Source organism: Felis catus, chromosome F2 (genome assembly GCF_018350175.1).
Source record: "Felis catus isolate Fca126 chromosome F2, F.catus_Fca126_mat1.0, whole genome shotgun sequence".
Classification (NCBI taxonomy): domain Eukaryota; kingdom Metazoa; phylum Chordata; class Mammalia; order Carnivora; family Felidae; genus Felis; species Felis catus.
In genome coordinates, this window is record NC_058385.1 from 64,460,523 (window position 1) to 64,481,270 (window position 20,748).

General features: G+C 40.1%; 1 protein-coding gene across 7 annotated transcripts in view; it reads left to right on the plus strand.

Annotated features, from left to right (window-relative positions):
* Window positions 1-2,568: 2,568 nt before the first annotated feature.
* Window positions 2,569-20,748, plus strand: part of LOC111558559 — a 471,686-nt gene continuing 453,506 nt past the window's right edge. For 3 of the 7 annotated variants that reach the window (XR_006592164.1, XR_006592163.1, XR_006592165.1), the window contains exons 1-2: window positions 2,578-3,121; window positions 20,157-20,272. Coding sequence is in view for 2 of the 7 variants with exons in the window: in XM_045049535.1 (XP_044905470.1) it covers window positions 3,031-3,121; window positions 20,157-20,272 (207 nt within the window). In the remaining 5 variants the exon portion in view is untranslated. Of the gene's footprint in view, window positions 3,237-20,156; window positions 20,273-20,748 lie in introns of all 7 variants that reach the window. The other 4 variants (XR_006592166.1, XR_006592167.1, XM_045049535.1 and 1 more) reach the window with 3 other exon arrangements.

A 20,748-nucleotide genomic window follows, 5' to 3' on the forward strand; every position in this document is an offset into this window, starting at 1 on the left:
CTATCTTCATCAGTAAGGTAGACTTTCAGATCACACACTAGGGTGTGAAGCCGTGTCATCCTCTATCATTTGAAAACCGACATCAGATTAAAGCTTTGGCTTGACAGGCTATGTGCAGAAACACTGCAAAGAGCTTCAGAACCTTATTAGTTTTCTGCCTTATTTATTTCCCCTCTTGAGATGCCTCTCTTTCCCTGATTGTGTTCTTGGAGCCAAATCATGTTAGATGTAGAAGAGTGTGGAGTGGATGTCACATAAGGAATCGTTGTAAAGGCAAAAAGCTGATTATTATTCTTTGAAGGTCTACTATTTCCCAGGTCCTCTGATGGGGAGATTATACACACACACACACACACACACACACACACGTATACACACATAATATTATAAATGAAAATATAAAATATAAAAATATATAATAAATAATCTATAGTTATGTATACATTAATTATATATGTGTATGTATAATATTTTATGTATTTATATATTTGTTTTACTATATATCTATATTACATATAATGTATGTATGTGTGTGTGTAATTGAATCTTGACATTAATATTTTGAAGTAGATATTATCTCCAGGTAGAGATAACCTCCATGAATATTTTTGGAGCATATACTTCTTTGTTTTTTTAAGTTTATTTATTTTGAGAGAGAGAGAGAGAAGGAGAGAGAGAGGAAGCTGTGTGGGGGAGGGACAGAGTGGGGGTGAGAATCCCAAGCCGACTTCACGCTATCAGCACAGAGCCTGATGTGGAGCTCAAACCCATGCAACCTGAGCCAAAGTCAGATGCTTAACCGACTGAGCCACCCAGGCGCCCTTGGTACATATACTTCTAAAGTACAGAAACCTTGGATTGCAAGTAACTTGTTCTGCAAATGTTCTGTAGGACAAGCAAACATTTCCAATAAATTTTAACTTTTATAAACGAGCAGTTTATAAAGTGCAGTACAAGTAGTATGTGATCACATGATCAAATGTCACATGATCACAACTGAGCCAATGGTTCTTCTCTCTCTCTCTCTCTCTCTCTCTCTCTCTCTCTCTCTCTCTCTCACTGCAAGATTGTGGGTGATTGTCTCCCATGCTTGGATGCTCGGTGTTAGGCCACAGAATGTAGCAGAAATCAGTGATTTTTCAGAACGTTGGAAGGTGCCCACAACTAGCACTAGTGTATTTTTTGTCACTTCAAGGCACCAATGGACAGTTCTTTGCTTTTCCATACAATAGTAAGCTTAGGAATGATTTGCTGCATTCTAGGTCGGGCTGCCTGCGATACAAACCCTTTCATCTGCTGCCTTATTGCCAGTTACATTAAATACAGTATACAACAAGAGTTTATTAATACTGTACTGTAGTCAACATCTGTGTAGTAAACATAAATCAACTTATTTAGCCACACCTTTTTTTAAAAGTTTATTTATTTTGAGAGTGCAAGAAAGAGAACATGAGCTGAGGAGGGACAGAGAGAGAGAGGGAGAGAGAGAATCCCAAGCAGGTTCTGTGCTGACGGTGCAGAGCCTGACACAGGGCTTGAACTCATGAACTGTGAGATCATGACCTGAACCAAAGCCAAGAGTCAGATGCTTAACTGACTGAGCCACCCAGGCACTCCAGCCACTTTCTTCCTTTTTTTTAAATATATATATATATATATATATATATATATATATATATATATATAAAGCTATTCAATTGGTGATGAACATTTTTGTTTGTGTTTGATAATTTCCTTAGGGCAAACTACTAAAAGTGGAACACTGGATTAAAGGGCATGACTATTTCTTATTTATTTTTATTCTTATTTCTTGAAAGAGAGAGAATGTGAACTGGGGAGAGGGGCAGAGAAGGAGAGAGCCTTAATCAGCCTCTGTTAGCAGCTTGGAGCCCATCACGGGGCGTGATCTCACAACGATCATGACCTGAGCCGAAATCAAGAGTCAGATGCTTAACAGACTGAGCCACCCAGGTGCCCCAAGGCATGCCTATTTCTTAATGGTCCTAAATATATCTTGCCAAGTTGGCCTACAAAAGGAGAACAACACCTATACTTATCATAAAGTGTAGTGGTTACACTTGTCCTAGAAGTATATACGGTTGCTCTTTACCCCCATTCTTGCTAAACTAGACACTTTCATTCTTTTTTTTTTTTTTTTTTTAAATTTTTTTTTCAACGTTTATTTATTTTTGGGACAGAGAGAGACAGAGCATGAACGGGGGAGGGGCAGAGAGAGAGGGAGACACAGAATCGGAAACAGGCTCCAGGCTCTGAGCCATCAGCCCAGAGCCCGACGCGGGGCTCGAACTCACGGACCGCGAGATCGTGACCTGGCTGAAGTCGGACGCTTAACCGACTGCGCCACCCAGGCGCCCCGACACTTTCATTCTTATTCTTTACCAACCTGGAAGGCAAAAGATAGTATCTCATTTTAATTTGCATTTTCTAAATAGGATTTTAAGGATCTTAGTATTTTATCTTGAGCAGAAGTGTATCGGTCAAGGAAAACAGAAGTCAGTTTCTACTAAAATAAGAAAAGCTAAGAATGTTAGTACCCAGGATATATTTTGAAACAATTTAAAATCAAGTGAATTGATTAAAACTGTATTTTAGCTGTTCCTGGTATTTAGGGAACCTTTTTTCTATCTAATCATGCTGTGTATAATTGCATAAAGACACAGCAGGAGATAAACTTTTTAGGAAAAAAAAGCAAACAAAACTCTGAAGCCAAGTAGCAAAAGCATTCCTCACGATACATGTCACTTTAATTTCATGTGGTAATTATTTTTACAAGCATTTAGCACACAGTTTGAACCTCAGTTCATAGAAGCCACCATTTTTTCCAGATATGACAGAATTGTGTGTTCAAAAATATGGCTAGAGGAGAATTTCTGTTAAAACTTGTTGCATAAAAATTAAAATTTTTTTGAATGATTGACAGAACCAATAAATTCTCTTTTCAGCTGACAATTGTCTGTTTGCATCAACATCTTTTACCACACGAGGAACATGTACAGAATTTGAACCACGATGTACAATGGGAAAAGTACTGCACTTCCTGGAGGGAAACTTGAGTTTAAACTCAGGATTCATTCAAGAAAAAGCTGCATAACTGAGCCAGGTTATCTTCACCTCTCTGGGCTTCAATTCCATAATCTGCAAAATGAAAAAGATGCACTAGACAATTTTATAGGCCTTTTCCAAACCCAATATTTAGCTCTACTTTTTGTTTTAAGGTGGGAGACTTTCTTAATGATTAATGTTTGCATAAATAACTAAATTAACTATAAATCTAGTATTTGTCGTTGAACACCTGTAAATTACAAGAGGCATTTGACAGAGAGACTCTATCTTGTGCTGCCTATTGTTCTGAGTTTTTAATTTAAAAGAGAGGAGGGGAAAGTGTCCTGAATGTGCATGTTGGCTCTTTGATAGGATGGAAGTATATACTTACTATATTATGTGTCTAGTTGTATATTAGGAATGGATTCTACCTTTTCTATCTTTAATATCCTTTTCCTAATCAGCAAGCAGAATGGAATGGGATAGCCAATATATATTTTTTTTTTGCTCAGGGGTTTTCTCAAACTCCTTTTCTGGTTTCTGGGGGAAATCCTTCACCACTCCTGCCAGGCTTGGTGGGATGTCAATCCTAGTGTTTGCTCTCTCTCTCTGCACCCCCACCCATACCCACTCATTAAAAGGTAGGTGACTGAGGATGGGCCAGAGTCAACTCAGGCTTTTCTATTGTTGCTGTAAGGAAAGACTCTCTGTTCTCTCTGGACCTCATGTTAAAATTTGTAGGGCTGATGTTGCTAGCGGCCATCATTTTCAACATGTGGAAATAGCCTGTCTGCAAGAAGAGGAAATCAGGCCAGCCTAGAAAGAGAATTAAAAATTAGTAGATATGAGTGATGGGCTGACAGAGCTCTGATGACACTGGTTGCATCCTTGAATCCTGCTCAATAAGTTCCTTTAAAAAAAAAAAAAACAAAACCAAAAGCTAGTTTAAGTTGTTTTCCATTGTTAGCAAATGAAAGAGTTCTAATATAACAAGTAGAAGGGAAATTAAAAACAGAAACAAAACCCTGTCTTCTTTTCAGAAGCCTACTTAGGGCATACATGCATCCTGCTGAATACTTTGTAAAAAATATTTTTTTTTGTAAAAAATAATTTTAACAATAATCGTTCAAATGAAGGGCTCTGGGTTGTTAGTTTAGATTCTAGGAATGCTTATCAAATATGTACTTCCCAGACGAAAACTACCAGCAAAGTGTCTATCATTATTATATAGCCTCAGAATATTAAAAACTCACAGAAATGTTATTATTATATCTTTGTACTAAATTTTAGCATGCACACATTTGAAATAATCGTATATTGATATGAATCTGGAGCACAAAATTAAGTGAGCTGGGTTGAAGTCCCGGTTTTCCATTTAAGGGTGTGTGGCCTTGGGCAAGTCACTTCTCTCTGGCATTCAGTGTCTTCTTCTGTGCAGTAAGGTGTTTGAGATGTATTACTCCTCAGGTCCTTTCAAGTCAGAAGCTTGGTGCTCTCCTTTTACCTCCTCCTCTTTTTTTTTTTTTTTTTTTTAATTTTTGTTAATGTTTATTTTTGAGAGAGAGAGACAGAACGTGATCAGGGGAAGGGCAGAGAGAGAGGGGGACACAGAATCCAAAATGGGCTCCAGGCTCTGAGCTGTCAGCACAGAGCCTGACGCAGGGCTTGAACTCGCGAACCATGAGATCATGACCTGAGCCGAAGTCGGACGCTCAACTGACTGAGCCACCCAGGTGCCCCTACCTCCTCATCATTTATCTCTTCTAGTTTTCTGCGTAGTTCTGATGTCTCAGATCATGAGAAGCAGATTTGAACCAGAGAATTTGCAGGGGAGGGTGGTCATACAATCAAGGGAATAAAAGCTCCAAAGTAGAGGATTCTTCAAATTGGAAAATAGTTTAAGAAGGACCAGATCAACATGGCTGAACATCCATAGCTGCTCACTGAACTATTTCCCTTTTGTTTCTGGGCACCTATCTAGATTATGCTCCTGGCTTCCCCCACAAAAGTGTGGCCCTATGAATGAGTACTTGCCAGTGAGATGGGAGAGCATATCATGCACCTCATCTGTAGGCCTGGCCCATAAACCTCCCACTGAGTCTACCATGTTCATGCTTTTTCTTCGTCTACTGTTTGGATAGTGAGGATCCAGTGAAGGATTCCAAAGGCCACTGGAAGAGCTGGAAAGAACGTGGGTCCCTGAATGGCTGTGAGAAGCAGAGCCCATCACCACTAGCCCTATCAGAGAATGACATGCGAAGGAATAAGGTTTCATTATCTTAAGCCACTGAGATTTTGTGGTTAATGTTACAATAGTTGGACTGTTCTAAGCAATACAAATCAATGATTATAAAACTATTAGGGTGTGAACATGATGAGTGCAGACATGCTCACCAAATCTCAGAATCAAGGATACAAAGTTGGGCATTGAACTAGATGGCTTAGTTATAAATAAAAGGCAATATACCAAGATTTCATTATCCTTAGGGCTTAGCTGCCCTGGTGAGTAGAATGTTTTGGTTAACTGTGTGGGTAAAAATCTATTTAAACTATCTTAGACTCATCTGTTTTAGTAATAGTAATATACCTAATACTGTTTAATGTTTCTAGAGGGAGACACTTATAGTGTCTCTAGGTTATGATTCTAACTATCATCTTTTCTGACTCCTGTCCATGGCTCAGTTTGTTCTCTATATATTGCACAACTCCTAAATTTATTTTTCCAATCTTGATCACTTCTTTGAGCTCTACACTTTTTAAAAAAATTTTTTTAATGATAATTTTTATTTTTGAGTGAGAGGGAGAGACAGAGCATGAGCAGGGGAGGGGCAGAGAGAGAGGGAGACACAGAATCTGAAGCAGCCTCCAGCCTCTGAGCGTCAGCCCAGAGCCCAACGTGGGACTCGAACCCATGGACTGTGAGATCATGACCTGAGCCAAAGCCAGACGCTCAGCCGACTGAGCCACCCAGGTGCCCTGAGCTCTACACTTTTTTTTTTAATAATTTTTTTTTTTACATTTTTTAAATTTATTTTTGAGAGACAGAGCACAAGTGGGAGAAGAGCAGAGAGAGAATGAGACACAGAATCGGAAGAAGGACTCCAGGCTCTGAGCTGTCAGCGCAGAGCCCGATGCGGGGCTCGAACTCACAAACTGTGAGATCATGACCTGAGCCGAAGTTGGGCGCTTAATCGACTGAGCCACCCAGGCACCCCAGCTCTACACTTTTTTATTGAATTTCCACATAGGCTGCTGTTAACTCAGACTCAGCTTAGATGCTGTGATGGCTAATTTTATGTGTCAATTTGACTGAGCCATGGGGTGTCCAGATATTTGGCCAAACATAATTCTGAGTATTTCTGTGAGGCTGTTTTTGGATGAGATTAACATTTAAATCAGGGAGCGCCTGGCTGGCTCAGTCAGAAGAGCATGAGACTTGTGATCTCAGGGTTGTGAGTTTGAGCCCCACTTTCAGTGTAGAGATTACTTACATAAATAAAACTTAAAAAAAAAATCAGTAGATTGAGTAAAGCAGATTGCTCTTCTTAATATAGGTGGGCCTCATCTAATCAGCGGAAAGCCTAGAACAGAAAAGGCTGTTTCTCCCCCTGAATAAGAGAGAATTCTTCCTGCTTTACTGCCTTCAAACTGAGACATCAGCTTTTTCCTGTCATCAGACTCAAACTGAAACGTTGGCTTTTCCTGGGTCTTGAGCCTGCGGGTCTTATAGTGGAACTATACCATGGACCCTCCTGGGACCTCAGTTTGTCAGCTTACCCAGCAGATCTTGGGACTTAGTGTGCATAATCATACGAGCCAATTCCTTTTCATCTCCCCCCACTCTCCCCGCTGACCCCCAGATGATTCTGTTTCTCTGTAGAACTGACTAATACAGATATTCTTCCTTGTGAACCTTTTCTCCTGATTTCTTTATTTTTTAAGTTTATTTATTTTTGGGGGGGGAGAGCATGGGGGAGGGGTAGAGAGAGAGGAAGACAGAGAATTCCAAGCAGGTTCCACACTATCAGCATCGAGCCTGACTCGAGGCTCGAACTCACAAACCATGAGATTTTGACCTGAGCTGAAATCAAGAGTTGGACGCTTAACTGACTGAGCCACCCAGGTGCCCCTGTTTTCTTTTCTTTTTTTTTTTTTTTTAATGTTTTTTTATTTATTTTTGAGACAGAGACAGAGCATGAACAGGGGAGGGTCAGAGAGAGGAAACACAGAATCTGAAACAGGCTCCAGGCTCCGAGCTGTCAGCACAGAGCCCGACGCGGGGCTGGAACTCACGGGCCGCGAGATCGTGACCTGAGCTGAAGTCAGCCGCTCAACCGACTGAGCCACCCAGGCACCCCACCCTGTTTTCTTTTAACAGCATGACTGAAGCATATCCCTGGGCACATTTTCTTCTTTACTGTTTATTAACTAGTAGTTATAAAGTCCTAGCTTTTCTTCTCTTTGAATGATGTGCTGGTGTTTTGCCTTTTAACTCTCAGATTCATTCCCCAACCTCCTCTTCGGCTTTGACTTGCAAGGAACGTTATTCTCCAAGATACTTTGCTAGTTGCCTTCTGTCTAGGTTCAGCCAGAGAATCACTAGTGGGGGGAATTGGTGGAGGGAGAATTCATAGATTTTCTTCCTTCTGCTTTCTTTCTCTGGGTAGCATCTCCAGCAGCAGTGAGGGCTTCTCCATGGTTCCAGGTTTTGGTAAACAACTTCTACATTCTGACAGTATTTCTTTGTTTCTTTGTTTCTAAGACATAGTTCCAGATTCTAGACTCTAGTAATAAATGCCCTTCTTCTCATTGTCGCAACAACCTTGAGGGTGGTAACAGCTTCTTGGTGTTAATTCCTGATTTGTCTCACTGTCTCCTGTGTTACTTCTCAGCTTTTGTGTCATCTGGGTAGCCAGTTCTCTGCATTAAATTCCCTCTGTTTACAGTATTTACCATGGTTTCTGTTTATGCGAATAGGCCCTGATTGATACAGTGGAATTACACTGTTTCTACTTCCAGCACCAACATCTGGATAAGAACATCAGCTGTTAAGAATCATCCCCTTTTCTGGCTTCTCTTTAAGAGGGTTCACCGATTCATGAAGGAATTCATTTTCCTCAGAGGTGATTTTCATAACCAAACTTTTTACAGTTTGTTTTTACATGGAGCCTAAAATCTGGTTTCCTCAGCTTAGAATTTAAGGAGTTCCAGAATGCAGATAGAATCAGTCTAACTTCTTCCTGATACGGGCCATTTTGTTATCTCCACCATTTTTTTTTTTTTCCAATTCTTTGTGCTGATTCCTTCACTGGTTGTACTTTATGCGTGTTCTGCTATCTGCATGGATGGACCTTCTTTCTCCTTTCTGCTTTGGGTGTCCCTTATTCTCCAGACTCAGCGTAAATGCCACATTTCCTTTGAAACCACTTCCAACCATTCGAATCCATACTGATTTCAGTTTTCCTGACGTATATCCACACATGCTATTTATTTTTGTTGTTTAAATGCCTCACATTTACAGATGAGGAAAGACAATAAAATAATAAGATACGTTCTTCTAATTTTATTTAACCCAGTATTATTGGAGCAATGACAAGAAATGATACCAATCCTGTAATGTCTGAGAGATAAATACATGTTAGTTCCCTTACTACCTTTCAAGATTTACTAGTTGAATGAGCTATTCTTGTTTAACGTTTGTTTATAAATATAGAAGACATAATAGTTAGGGTGAATATTTATTGCACACAGGATATATCCTGAAAATATTTGCTTTAGCTGTATCTATTAATATAAACTTGTTTTCTTTTTTTCTCTTCATTTTCTTAAAATTGTAGTAAGAGTGATGGGAATACATTCCTTTGTTTATATAACATTTATTTGTTTATTTCATATCATGTGAGAGTTACTCTACTACTAGTCCTGAGGATAAAATAAGGAGCCTGGTGGACAGCAGTCTACCTTTTGCCTTCATGGAACTTGAACTATAGTGTGAAGAAAAGAAAAAGCAAAAGCATATACAAATAAATAAAGTTATTGACAGGGGAGAAAAAGGATTCCTTCTACCCTTCTAGCTTCTAAGGCTGGTCTAAGAATTGACATAAGGCAGGGTAACAGGAGAGTCAAAAAGTAATTGTAATTATGGAGTTTTACAAAAATATGAGTCTCGAGGTGCCTGGGTGGCTCAGTTGGTGGGGCTTCCAACTCTTGATTTCAGCTCAGGTCATGATCTCAGGATCATGAGATAGGGCCCGTGTCGGGCTCTGTGCTGGGCGTGGAACCTCCTTCAGATTCTCTCTCTCTCTCTCTCTCTCTCTCTCTCTCTCTCTCTCTCTCTCCCTCTCCCTCTCCCTCTCCCTCTCCCTCTCCCTCTCCCTCTCCCTCTCCCCCCGCCCCCGCTCCTCCTGCTGCTCTCCCTCTCTCTCCCTCTCTGTCTCTCTTTCTCTCTTTCTCTCTAGAAAGAAAAAAATATGAGACTCAAGAAAGTGGCCAGATGATTGAGACTTATATACTATCCTGAGCTACAGAAAGAAATAAGGGTTCGGTGCTTGGTTGTGAGGAGCAAATCAGGGGAGGGTCAGGGAGGAAATATATGTTCAAGTTTGCTTGTTATGCAGGTAAGAGTCTCTTGGGTGAAAAAAGATGTGTCTCTGTGAGCAGGTATCTTCCTAGTATAAATATGATGAAAATTTCCTTTATAAATGTAAATTTTCTTTACCAAAGATGGAAATACATACTTCATTTTAGGCAGGTAAGGGAGAGAGGTAAAGAACTTTTCCTGTATTTGCTGAACCTGATATCTTTAGCTCAAAATAACCCAAAGTGGCATACTTTGGGGTGGTACGTTCTGAACCCTGTCAATACGAATGATCAGAAGTGCTATGAAAAGACAAAGGACTGAGCTAAGGGAGAAGGTCTACTGCGGGTGGAGTGATCAGAAGAGTCTTGTCAGCGGTTGGTAATGCTTCTGATGAGACCGGAGTTGATCTTCTTGTTAGTGAGGGACTGAAAGGCTGAGCGGTGGTGGGGTTGAAGCATAGCCAGAGGAAAAAGGATGTTCAAAGGCCCCGAGACAGACAGGAGCTGCATCTATTTAGGGAGTGGAGAAAAGCTCAATGTGGTCAGAGCATAATGAGCATGGGGGAGTGTGGGACACGAGGATGTGAAAGGATCAGTCCAGATTGTTAAGCTGAATCTTCTGATAAAACCATACTCCATTTACATAAGGTTTTGTGAAATAACTCTCTATCATACTTATCCGTTTCATGCAATTTTCCCTCAAAACCGAATACTTAGTTCAATGAAGTTCAATGAAGCTGGCTGTTGAGGCTTGAGGAGAGTTTAGGTAACTGATATTCAAGTCTTTCAGAATGTAAACTGAACTCCCCTGATTCTTAGAAATGGGTGACAGGCACAGAGGTTCAATGAAGCTGGCTATTGAGTCTAATAATTAATCTTCCTTCCTTCACTCATTTATTATTTATGTAACATGGGCCAACATTGCTATTCATGATATACCTTTAAATACTCTTCCAGGGAGAGGGTGTTTGGTTGAATGGACTGGGACAGTGTCTTGTTTTTTATTCTTTTCTTTTTTATTTATTTTACTTGTCTGAATTTTAAGAAATGCTACACAAAGCAGTAGAGTACAGTTTCTGGGAACACTAATTGAATTTTGCACCTAGATATTGGGCATTATGTATATTCTACGGCCATTCCAAGCCCCAGCAATGCAGAACCCCTTCTTATCCATCATTGCAGTTCAGAAGCCCATTGTGCCTTTGTTAGTCTTCCTGAAGAGAGAGCTCCCAGAGCCTGTGAAACTTCAGTGACTCTTTTGTCTTCCCTGTGCAGAAATGGGCTAAATGTTCTTTTGAATGGCAGGGATTATTTATGACAAAGGTTCTCTCAATGTCAATTTGTCCACAGAGGGAAGTACAGCTCCAAGGGCATGTTCTTCTCTGGATGCCAGACCCAACTCCCATTAGCAGTAACGAGCATTACGTGTGTGGCTGTTGCCTTTTCTGGGCCATTGCAGCATGGAGAGAAGCTTTTGTCATCCATCACACCGCCATCAACGCTTGCTCACTCTCTTCCCTCTTCTCTAAATAGCTTTCCAAACAAGAAAGTGGAAACATTCCTTTGTTTATCTCTGTCCAAAATGTTCTTTTCAATAACAGTAATGAGGTCTTCTGAAACCAAAGGCAGAGTTTGCTCTCCCTGACACTGGGCAGCGATAAAAGGATTGGCCTCTTGGGAAGGTCAGTTCTTGACCATTTTGGAGGTGGAATGTAATTTCTTGGAGCAGAGGGACCCTGGCTTCTTTTGACCCAACAAAGGACTTAACATCCTGCTAGGCAAGCAGCAGATGCTCCGTAGTTATAGCCAGGTATTTGCAAAGCTCTACACATTCACTGTCAGCGACAATCCTCAGACCAACTGGCTTGATATGTCTAGTGGATGTTGTCATTCTTTTGGTCTGCCCATCTTCAGAAATCCACCCTATGTATGCATTCTGACTTATGAGACTCAGAAGGATACTAGATAATCATTTCCCCGGCCTCTTCTGCAGCTAAGAGGTGAGTGGGCATGGATGTCTTCTCTGATCACACGCATTCTTGGAAGACTTGCAATGAAAGTTAGTGACCTGAAAAAATGGGGATCACAGGGAAGCTGTTTTTCAGCAGCAGTGGAAGCAAGACTATCCCTGAACAGTAGAGACAGGAGAACTATTGGGAGGGTTCCAGTGTCAGGGGTCAGTGGTATTAGCAGTGCAGAGTACAGTGGGTAGTATTAAATTTTTTTTTAAGTCTTTATTTATTTTTGAGAGAGAGACAGCGTGTGAGCAGAGGAGGAGCAGAGAGAGAGGGAGACACCAAATCTGAAGCAGGCTCCAGGCTCTGAGCTGTCAGCACAGAGCCCGACACGGGGCTCGAACTCACGGACCACAAGATCATGACCTGAGCCGAAGTCAGTCACTCAACTGACTGAGCCACCCGGGCACCCCTACAGTGGGTAGAGTTTAGAAGCAGCAACTGTAATTTCCTCTCTGAACTGGTTCTGTGCCGTAATTATGGGCATTGTTCTCTTGATTTCTGCACTCAAGCCTGGTTTTCTATGGTTTCAATGTCTTTATATCATCAATTCCTGTTAAAGAAAAAAATACTCAAAAGTCATTGTAAGAAAGGCTTTATTCAAGGAAAAGGGCTAAGGCGATAGGTTTAGGGACCACTGTGATGGAATTTCGCAGCTGCCATTTTGTAGCTCATGCATATTGTCGCTGACTGCTGGCTCACCTGTTTGGCATGAGGCAGGAGCGATGCTGTAAGGATTCCCCCTTCCCCCGGATCTTCCTTCAATTTCTCCAACACTCGGGTCTGCAGTTCCTGTTTAACTCTGAGCAAGGGCCTCAGCTGCTGTACAACACACATGCGGACAAAAACTGACATGAATTTCAGTCTGCCCTCCTGGGCTCCATCTGAGGCTTGTGGGTTCCAACCTGATCCTGCTTGACCCTACCTTACATTCATCTTCCCTTCCTCATTGGCTGCCCTGTGGATGTCAAACTCCAGCATTAGACATGAAGACAACAGCCCTACAGTGACTGCTTAACCAGCTCCCACAATTGTGTAAGGTCAGATCCTTATAACAAATGTGTACGTATATATGTATGCGTGCGTATACACATGTGCAGAAGCACTCCTGTTTATTATACCCTGGTGGTTCTACTTCTCTGATTGTGCCCTGATACAACCAGTAATATCTCATGTAAAAGTATTGTTATCAGAAAGTCACAAATTATTAACTCTGAGGATTTTTAGATAAAGGTAAAAAGCACACTTATGATCCCCTTACCTTAAAACAACTGCTTTTTAAGGTGACTGCATCACTTTCTTGTCCTTTTCCACAGATCCACATTAAAACAAAGACACAAGTGCAAACAAAAACTTGTGCATCCCTGAGCATCAATTTGCTTTTGCCCCGACTCCTTCACCTCTCTTGTAATCTGATCTCAGATGTTCTGTGCTGGTTTTCTGATTCAGGTGAGGTAGCCTTGGGCGTCCCTGTTCCTTGCTCCAGTATTCTTTGCAGGAATGGGGGAAACATTCCTTGCATGGTCTTGTATTATGCTCTGTTATAGCTACAGCATAACTTTCCTTGTGATCTTAATTTATTAGAGACATTTTTACTCTTTAATTTTTAATTTATTTTGTGTAATAGCCTCAACCATTTGAGGGATGGAGTGAGTTGTAAGACCAAAGGAATTTGAGAAGTTTACCTTCTCCGTGCTCAAAATTACCATTTCCCTGCTCTAATGAGTCATAATTGTTGTCAGAGCTAATGGGCCCTTCATCCTCTCTTTCCTCAGGGTAAAGTTTCTTCCATGAAGAGGATGACCATATATATAGTTCATGTGCTTTCTGGGACCTTCTTGAGAATGGAAGGGATGATGAGTGATGGTGCATATTATTAATTGCATTACTAATTACACATAATTAAGTAGGCACAGATATCACTTTTCTCATGAGGCTGCTTGGCCGATTTTGAAACTGGCCACTGTCGTCTTAAACCTACCATATCTGGGACAGAGGCATTTTTACATATTTACAATCATACTATATATACTGTTGCACCTGCTTTCTTCCATTTAACATTGTGTTATATTTTCTACATTCTACAGTCCTCTCTCTCACTTTTTAAATAGTTACATATAATTGCATTGGAGTACTTTTTAAGTAACTCTGCCTCTCCCTAGGCTTTTAAGTTGATTATAGGTGTTTGTTTGCTTTTTTTTTTTTGCATTTATCATTAAAGGCAAAATAAACATTTTCATGCACACAGTGTCTTTGTTTTAGATTATTTTTTTGTGGAATAAAGGGTCAGAAATGGGATAATTGGATAAAAGGGTGAATATGTATTTAGGCCTCTTCCTAATGAATTTATGGATCTCATTATTCCTGGAACAAAAAAAAAAATGCAATGAGCTTTATATGGCCTCTTTCTGCTTCTGTACTTCCACGGCTCAGCTCTCTACTGTATGCACTCCAGTCCCTCTGAACTTGCCGCACTTCCAAGAATTTGACATCTTGTTTCCTTTGACTGTATGTGTTGCCCATGTATTCTTCTGTCTGTGGTATTCTTACAATGTCTATTGCGTTCAGAGAAATCCAGGTCATCTCTCAAAATTAAGCTCTGGTATCACCTCCTCTGTGGAGGCTCCTCTAATCTCTGTCTCCCTTCAACTTTCTCCCTAGCTAAGGAGGCACTCTGGTCCAGTAACACTTTGTACAGCCCCCATGTGCAGTATCAGCACCCTATTCCTTTATTTGTTCATTTTCCTATTAGGGAATCTTGAGGGCATATGTTCTATGTTTTCATCTCCAATCCTGTTCTCTTTAGAGGCACTGAATAGGTTAATATTCTTTTTCAGCTCTTGTTCCTATGGAATGCTGGTCTAAATAATTCCTTCCTTCCCTATTGATCCCCCCCCCCCACTAATATAGTTGTTAAATGAGAAACAAGGCAGGGGTACCTGGGTGGCTCAGGCGGTTGAGCGTCAGACTCTTGGTTTTGGCTCAGGTTGTGATCTCACGGTTTGTAGGATGGAGCCCCACGTTGGGCTCTGTGCTGACAGCGCAGAGCCTGCTGGGGATTCTCTCTCTCCCCTTCTCTCTGCCCCTCCCCTGCTTGCACGTGCAAGCTCTCTCTCCTGTTCTCTACCTAAATAAACAAATAAACATTTAAAAAAAAATGAGAAATAAGGCAAAACAGAATTTATCATAATTCCTGTGTGTATAGGGCACAAACCTAAGGCAATGTTACAAACTAAGAAGTAGCATGTTTATGCTTCCAATGTATTAGTGTTAGCATACTTGATATACTTTCTCGTGCTGAAGCCTGGCAATTCTAGAAAACCAAATGGCATTTAAAATGCTAAAATCACAGCAAAGTAGTCTAAACACCCCTGTTAAAAATTTTATGTTTTTTTCTTTTGTTGCTTATGCCTTGGGTGTCATATTTAATCTAAGATCATAAATATTTAACCTTATGTTTCCTCTAAGAGTTTTAGCTCTTAAATTTAGGTCTTTAATCTACTTTGAGTTAAGTTTTATATGTGGTATGTGGTAGAGGTCCCACTTCATTCCTGGGGCCCGTGGCTATCGGGTTGTCTGAGCATTATTTGTTGAAAAGACTATTATTTTCCTATTGAATGTCTTGGTGTCCCTGTCAAAAAAAAAAAAAAAAATCAGTGGACTACAGATGTATGGGTTTATTCCTGGACTCTTAATTCTTTTCCCTTGATCTCTATGTCTATTCTGATACCAGTAACACACTGTTTGGACTACCATAGCTTTGAAGTAAATGTTGAAACTGGGAAATTTGAGTCTTTCAACTTTGCTTCTTTTTTCAACTTTCTTTTGGCTATTCAGGTCCCTCACATTACCATATGAATTTTAGATTCAGCTTGTTAATTTCTACAAAAAGACAGTTGGAATTTTGGTAGGAATTCCCTTGACTCTTTGATCACTTTTGATGATGTTAATATCTTAACAATACCAAGTTTTCCAATCCATGAACACAGAACATCTTTCCATTTATTTAGGTGTTTTTAAACTTCTTTCAACAATGTTTTGGAGTGAGTTTCCAAGGAATACCTTTTACACCTCCTTAGTTACATTTAGGCCTAAGTATTTTATTTATTTTGATGCTAGAATTATTTTCTTTAATTTTTGGACTGTTCATTTTCTAATGTGTAGAAATAAAATGGATTTTGTATGTTGACATGTCTTGCAACTTTCTTGAACTGGATTATGAGTAACTAATAGCTTCCTTGTGGAGTCTCTGGGTTTTCTATATATAAGATCATGTCATCTAAAGATTTACTTCTCCCTTTCCAACTTCGGTACTCTTTAACTCTGTTCCTTTTTTCCTTCCTTCCTCCTTTCCACAATTTTCTTGGCTCAAAGTGCTAGTAAAATGTTTAATAGAAGTGGGGAAAAGTGGACATCCTTATCTTGTTTCTGATTTTAGGTGTAAAGTTTCTAATGTTTAGTATGATAGCTGTGAATTTTTCATAGACACCCTTTGTCAGGTTGAGGGAGTTCCCTTCTAGTCCTGGGTTGAGGTTAATCAATCTTGTTGATTTTGTGAAAAAATTGAATTCTGGTTTTGTTGATTCTCTATTTTGTTTTTCTCTATTCTTTATTATTTCCTTCCTTCTACTTGCCTTGTCTTCACTTTGCTATTTTTTTCTAGTTCCTTAAGGTAGAAGGTTAGGTTGTTGATTTTAGATCTTTTTTAATGTAGTCATTTATAGCTATAAATTTCCTTTTGAGCACTGCTTTCACTGTATCCCATAAGTTTTGGTATGTTGTGTTTTCATTTTCTTACATCTGAAAGTGTTTTCTTATTTACCTTTCATTTTTCCTTTGAATCTTTGGTTGCTTAAGAACATGTTGTTTAATTTCCACATGTGTGTTAATTTTCCAGATTTCCTTCTGTTATTAATTTATGATTTTATTCACTGTCAATGAAAAGATACTTCATACTATTTCAATCTTTTAAAATTTATTGAGATTTGGAGTGCCGGGTGGCTTAGTCAGTTGAGCATTTGACTCTTGATTTCCGCTCAGGTCATGATCCCAGGGTAGTGAGATGGAGTCCTGCGTTGGGCTGCATGCTTAGCATGAAGATTCTCTTTCACTCCCTCTGCCCTTCTCCCCCACTCGTGTGCTCTCTTTCTCTCTCTCTCAAATTAAAAAAACAAACAAACAAACAACTAAAGTCCATTGAGATCTGTTTTGTGGCCTAACATATAGTGTATCCTCTGAACTATGTGTGTGCTCCATGTGCAATGAAAAAAATGAGTGAATTAAGAAAGAACTGGTTATTGGCCGGTTATAAGCCAGCCTTATTCAATTTGGAAAGGATTACATAACTTCATGAATACCAGAAGGTAAGAATCATTTGTTGAAGCTTGACAACTAGTCTTCCCTCTGGTTTCTAGTGACTCATAACCCTCACTCATGCAAAATATACTCACCTATTTTGGGGGGCCTCAAAAAGTCTCATCCTATTATAGGGTCAGCTCAGAGTCTAGAGCTTATCTTAGATGGTCCAGGTGTTAATGTGGCTTTTAGGGTGTTCCTTAAGAGCATTTCTTTGAATACAGTTCCTCTGAAGCCGAAGATCTATGAAGTGAGACAAGTTATCTTCTCCATGCACACCCAACATTCAGTGATGGGACTCCCATAGGATAGTTGCTATAAATGCTTCTGTTCCAAACAAGGAGTAATGAATAGGAGGTATAGAGGAGTCGTAAACTCACAGCAGTTGTGAAATTCAGCCAGCACAAGGTGGTAGTTCCTTGAATAGGACTAAATACTTGAGAACAATCCTTCGTGCCTCTTGGCTCCACTTTCTAGGCCCTTGTTTCTACCCTCTGAGTTATCTTTCTTTTGCTCGTGAGAGGTGGTCATGTTTCTAGGTTTGTAATGTCCTCAGGGTTTCTAAAGACCTCTTTTCATTTTGTCTATGTCTGCTTCTTTCAATCCAAACTGGTACTATTTCTGCCAATTCATTATTCTTAAAAACTCTGTGAATCTCCTGGGAATCTTGTTGGGGTTCAGCTCATTGGACAAAAGCCGCATCTACAGATGTCTTTGTAACATCTTCTTTCCTTTAGGCTCTGCTTGACACTGCTGTGGGATGACATTCTTAAATACCTTTGAGGCCCTAGTGTTTTATTAAGTGGGGCTGCCTTAGATCTCTCTGAGGTCTTAATTAAATTAAAGGGGCATGCTCAAAAAAGCAGCATCTTAGAGTCTATTCGGGGGCTAGGGGTCAGGGAAGGTAAAGCATGCTTAGAATAAGTCATTGTTATGGTGTCTTAGGTTTCTACCACACATTACTTGTGAGGTTTAATTAGTCCTTCTCTTGCCAAAGCAGAGAGCTTCCTCAAGTGGAAAAGAGAAAAGTCCTCCTCGTTATCACCCACCCGTCTCTGTTGAGTGTTGTGACTCACATGTCCAGGCACAGCTGAAAGTCTGTTAAAATTCGAAAAATGAATAATGCATGATACAATGCTGTGTTCCAGAATTTGTTTTATTATCTAAATTTTGCACACATAAATATGCCTCCCAAGAAGATTTCTTGTTTATTAAGTATCACAAGGAAATAAAAGAGAAACAAGAACTTCAGAGAAAAGAAAATAATTTTGCCAAATTATTTCAATGCTTTGGAAAGTGAATTTGAACTAGTAAGTGAATCTATTTTAGTATAAATTTTATTTAGAGAAAAATTTGTTTCTCCCTGACCAACTAAAGTATTGAACACTCATTTGAAATAACACCAAATTACTAGCTCTCAGTGCCTGCGTGTCTAACATGCATATAAACCTAACAAGTAGGCAGTAAAATGATGGAACACGATATCACGGACTTGGTCCCATACATTGTGAGAGTTGTTGACACTTAGGAACAAAGCTACTATTCAAGACTTCACCTTAGAAAACAACTTGCTGTGGACTGATTTTGTCCACCCACAATGTATATGTTGAAATCCTAACCTCCAATATGATGGCATTAGGAAGTGACGATTTTAGGAGATAATTACATGATGAGAATGGAGCCCTATCGTGAATGGGATTAATGCCCTGATAAGAAGGCACAAGAGAGCATGTACCCCCCTTCCTGCTCTCTGCTGTGTGAGGGCACAGTGGGAAGATGTCTGTCTGTGAACCAAGAAGACTGCCTTCACCAGACCCTGGATCTGTTGACACCTTGATCTCAAACCTTCCAGCCTCTAGAACTGTGGGAAGTAAAATGTGCTTTAAGCCACCCACTCTTCGTTTATAGCAACATGGATTGACCATAAGACCCTGTTTTCATCGTCATGTAAATACATGAAAGGCTCTTACTGTTGTTTTTTCCAAGAATAGGGCAGAAGGTTTCAAGTAAAATGATTCACCCACTTGTTTTGTATTTTTATTAAAGCAATTTAAGAAGAGTTGTATATCTCTGATATGTTCTTTTCCTAACCAGTTATGAATTTTACCTTCAATAGAGAAATGAGTTTATATATTCATGTATTCAAAAGTGAATTGAGAATCTACTATATGCCAGGCTTGGTGTTAACTTCTGAGTATACACAGGTGAATAGGAAACAATCTCAGCCCTCAGAGAACATAGAATGCAGTGTGGGAAACTATTTATATATAATACAAAACTTGCTACTAGGGAAGATGAGTGCTGGGGCACAAGAAGTCATGTGGAAGAAGGTGTGCAGCTACAGTCGGTGCCGGGTTCACATAAATGCTCAATACACAAAAGTGATAAGGGAAATTGGTTACCAGTTCATGCCCCATAACCACTGGTGTCTCCAAAAGTTCATTTTGTACACATTCGGTTACTTTACAGACCATGTTGAATAAATAATTGGATAACTGCATAGCTGACTAATACCTTTTGCTTATTTTGGGATAAGCCCTGTGTAATTCTCAGGTATCTCTTAATTGTTTGATTATTTAACAAAAGGTTCTTGCCTGTTAAGACTTCAAAACCTTTGAAGTCATAGTTGGAGGTAGTTTTTCATGTACAGTCATAATGGGCTCATTTTCTTCTTATTCCTAGGAAGGGTGATAAGACAGATTTGCTCTCAACAAGTGAGATAGTGGCTAATTTAAATGGACCCTCATCCTTTTTTTTTAAGTTTACTTATTTATTTTGACAGAGAGAAAGAGAGAGCATGAGTGGGGGAGGTGCAGTGAGAGACAAGAGAGAGGGAGAGAATTCCAAGCAGGCTTCACACTCTGAGCGTGGAGCCCAGTGGAGGGCTCAGTCTCAGCACAAAATCGTGACCTGAGGCTAAACCGAGAGTCAGTGATGTTTAACCCATTGAGCCATCCAGCTGTCCCAAATGGACCTTCATTCTAAAGCAGGCCACTGTCTCCCTTAGTCTGTGATCGAGTTATTCCAAGTAGGTTACAATGATTAACTTAGTAGGCGACCGATGAAGTGTGTAAAAGGAATGAATCATGTACTATGGGTCAATTTCCAAAGCCAGTTCTCTGATTCTGTTACTTGCATTCCCAGGACTGCAGCTACACACCTTCTTCTACATGCCGTACAGTCTGGTTTCCTTTCCCAAGGACCCGTGCTGTGCTTTTGTCCATGGCTCACCTTGTGTGGTGACGTCGAGACTTCTGAAGGTAGGTGTTTTCTTAAAATGATGCGCCTCTACATTCCATGGAACCTAGTCCTAACTATTAGGCAACACAGTGTGAAGATAAACTTTCCATCTAAATCGCCAGGCGCTGGCAAAAGCAGACCTTGTCTCCTGAACGACATGCAGATGCTTGCACTTATGCTTTATTTTTTATCTGACAGTTTGCTCCTCATATTCTTTGTGCCCTAGTTTACTCAGTTTATTTATTAAAAAAAAATTTAATGTTTATTTATTTAATTTTTTTTTGAGAGAGAGAGAGAGACAGACACAGAGGTGTCAGTGGGGGAGGGGCAGAGAGAGAGGGAGACACAGAATCCAAAACAGGCTCCAGGCTCCAAGCTGTCAGCACAGAGCCCGACATGGGACTCGAACTCACAGACTGAGAGATCATGACCTGAGCCGAAGTTGGATGCTTAACCGACTGAGCCACCAGGTGCCCCAAATCACATGATAATCAGG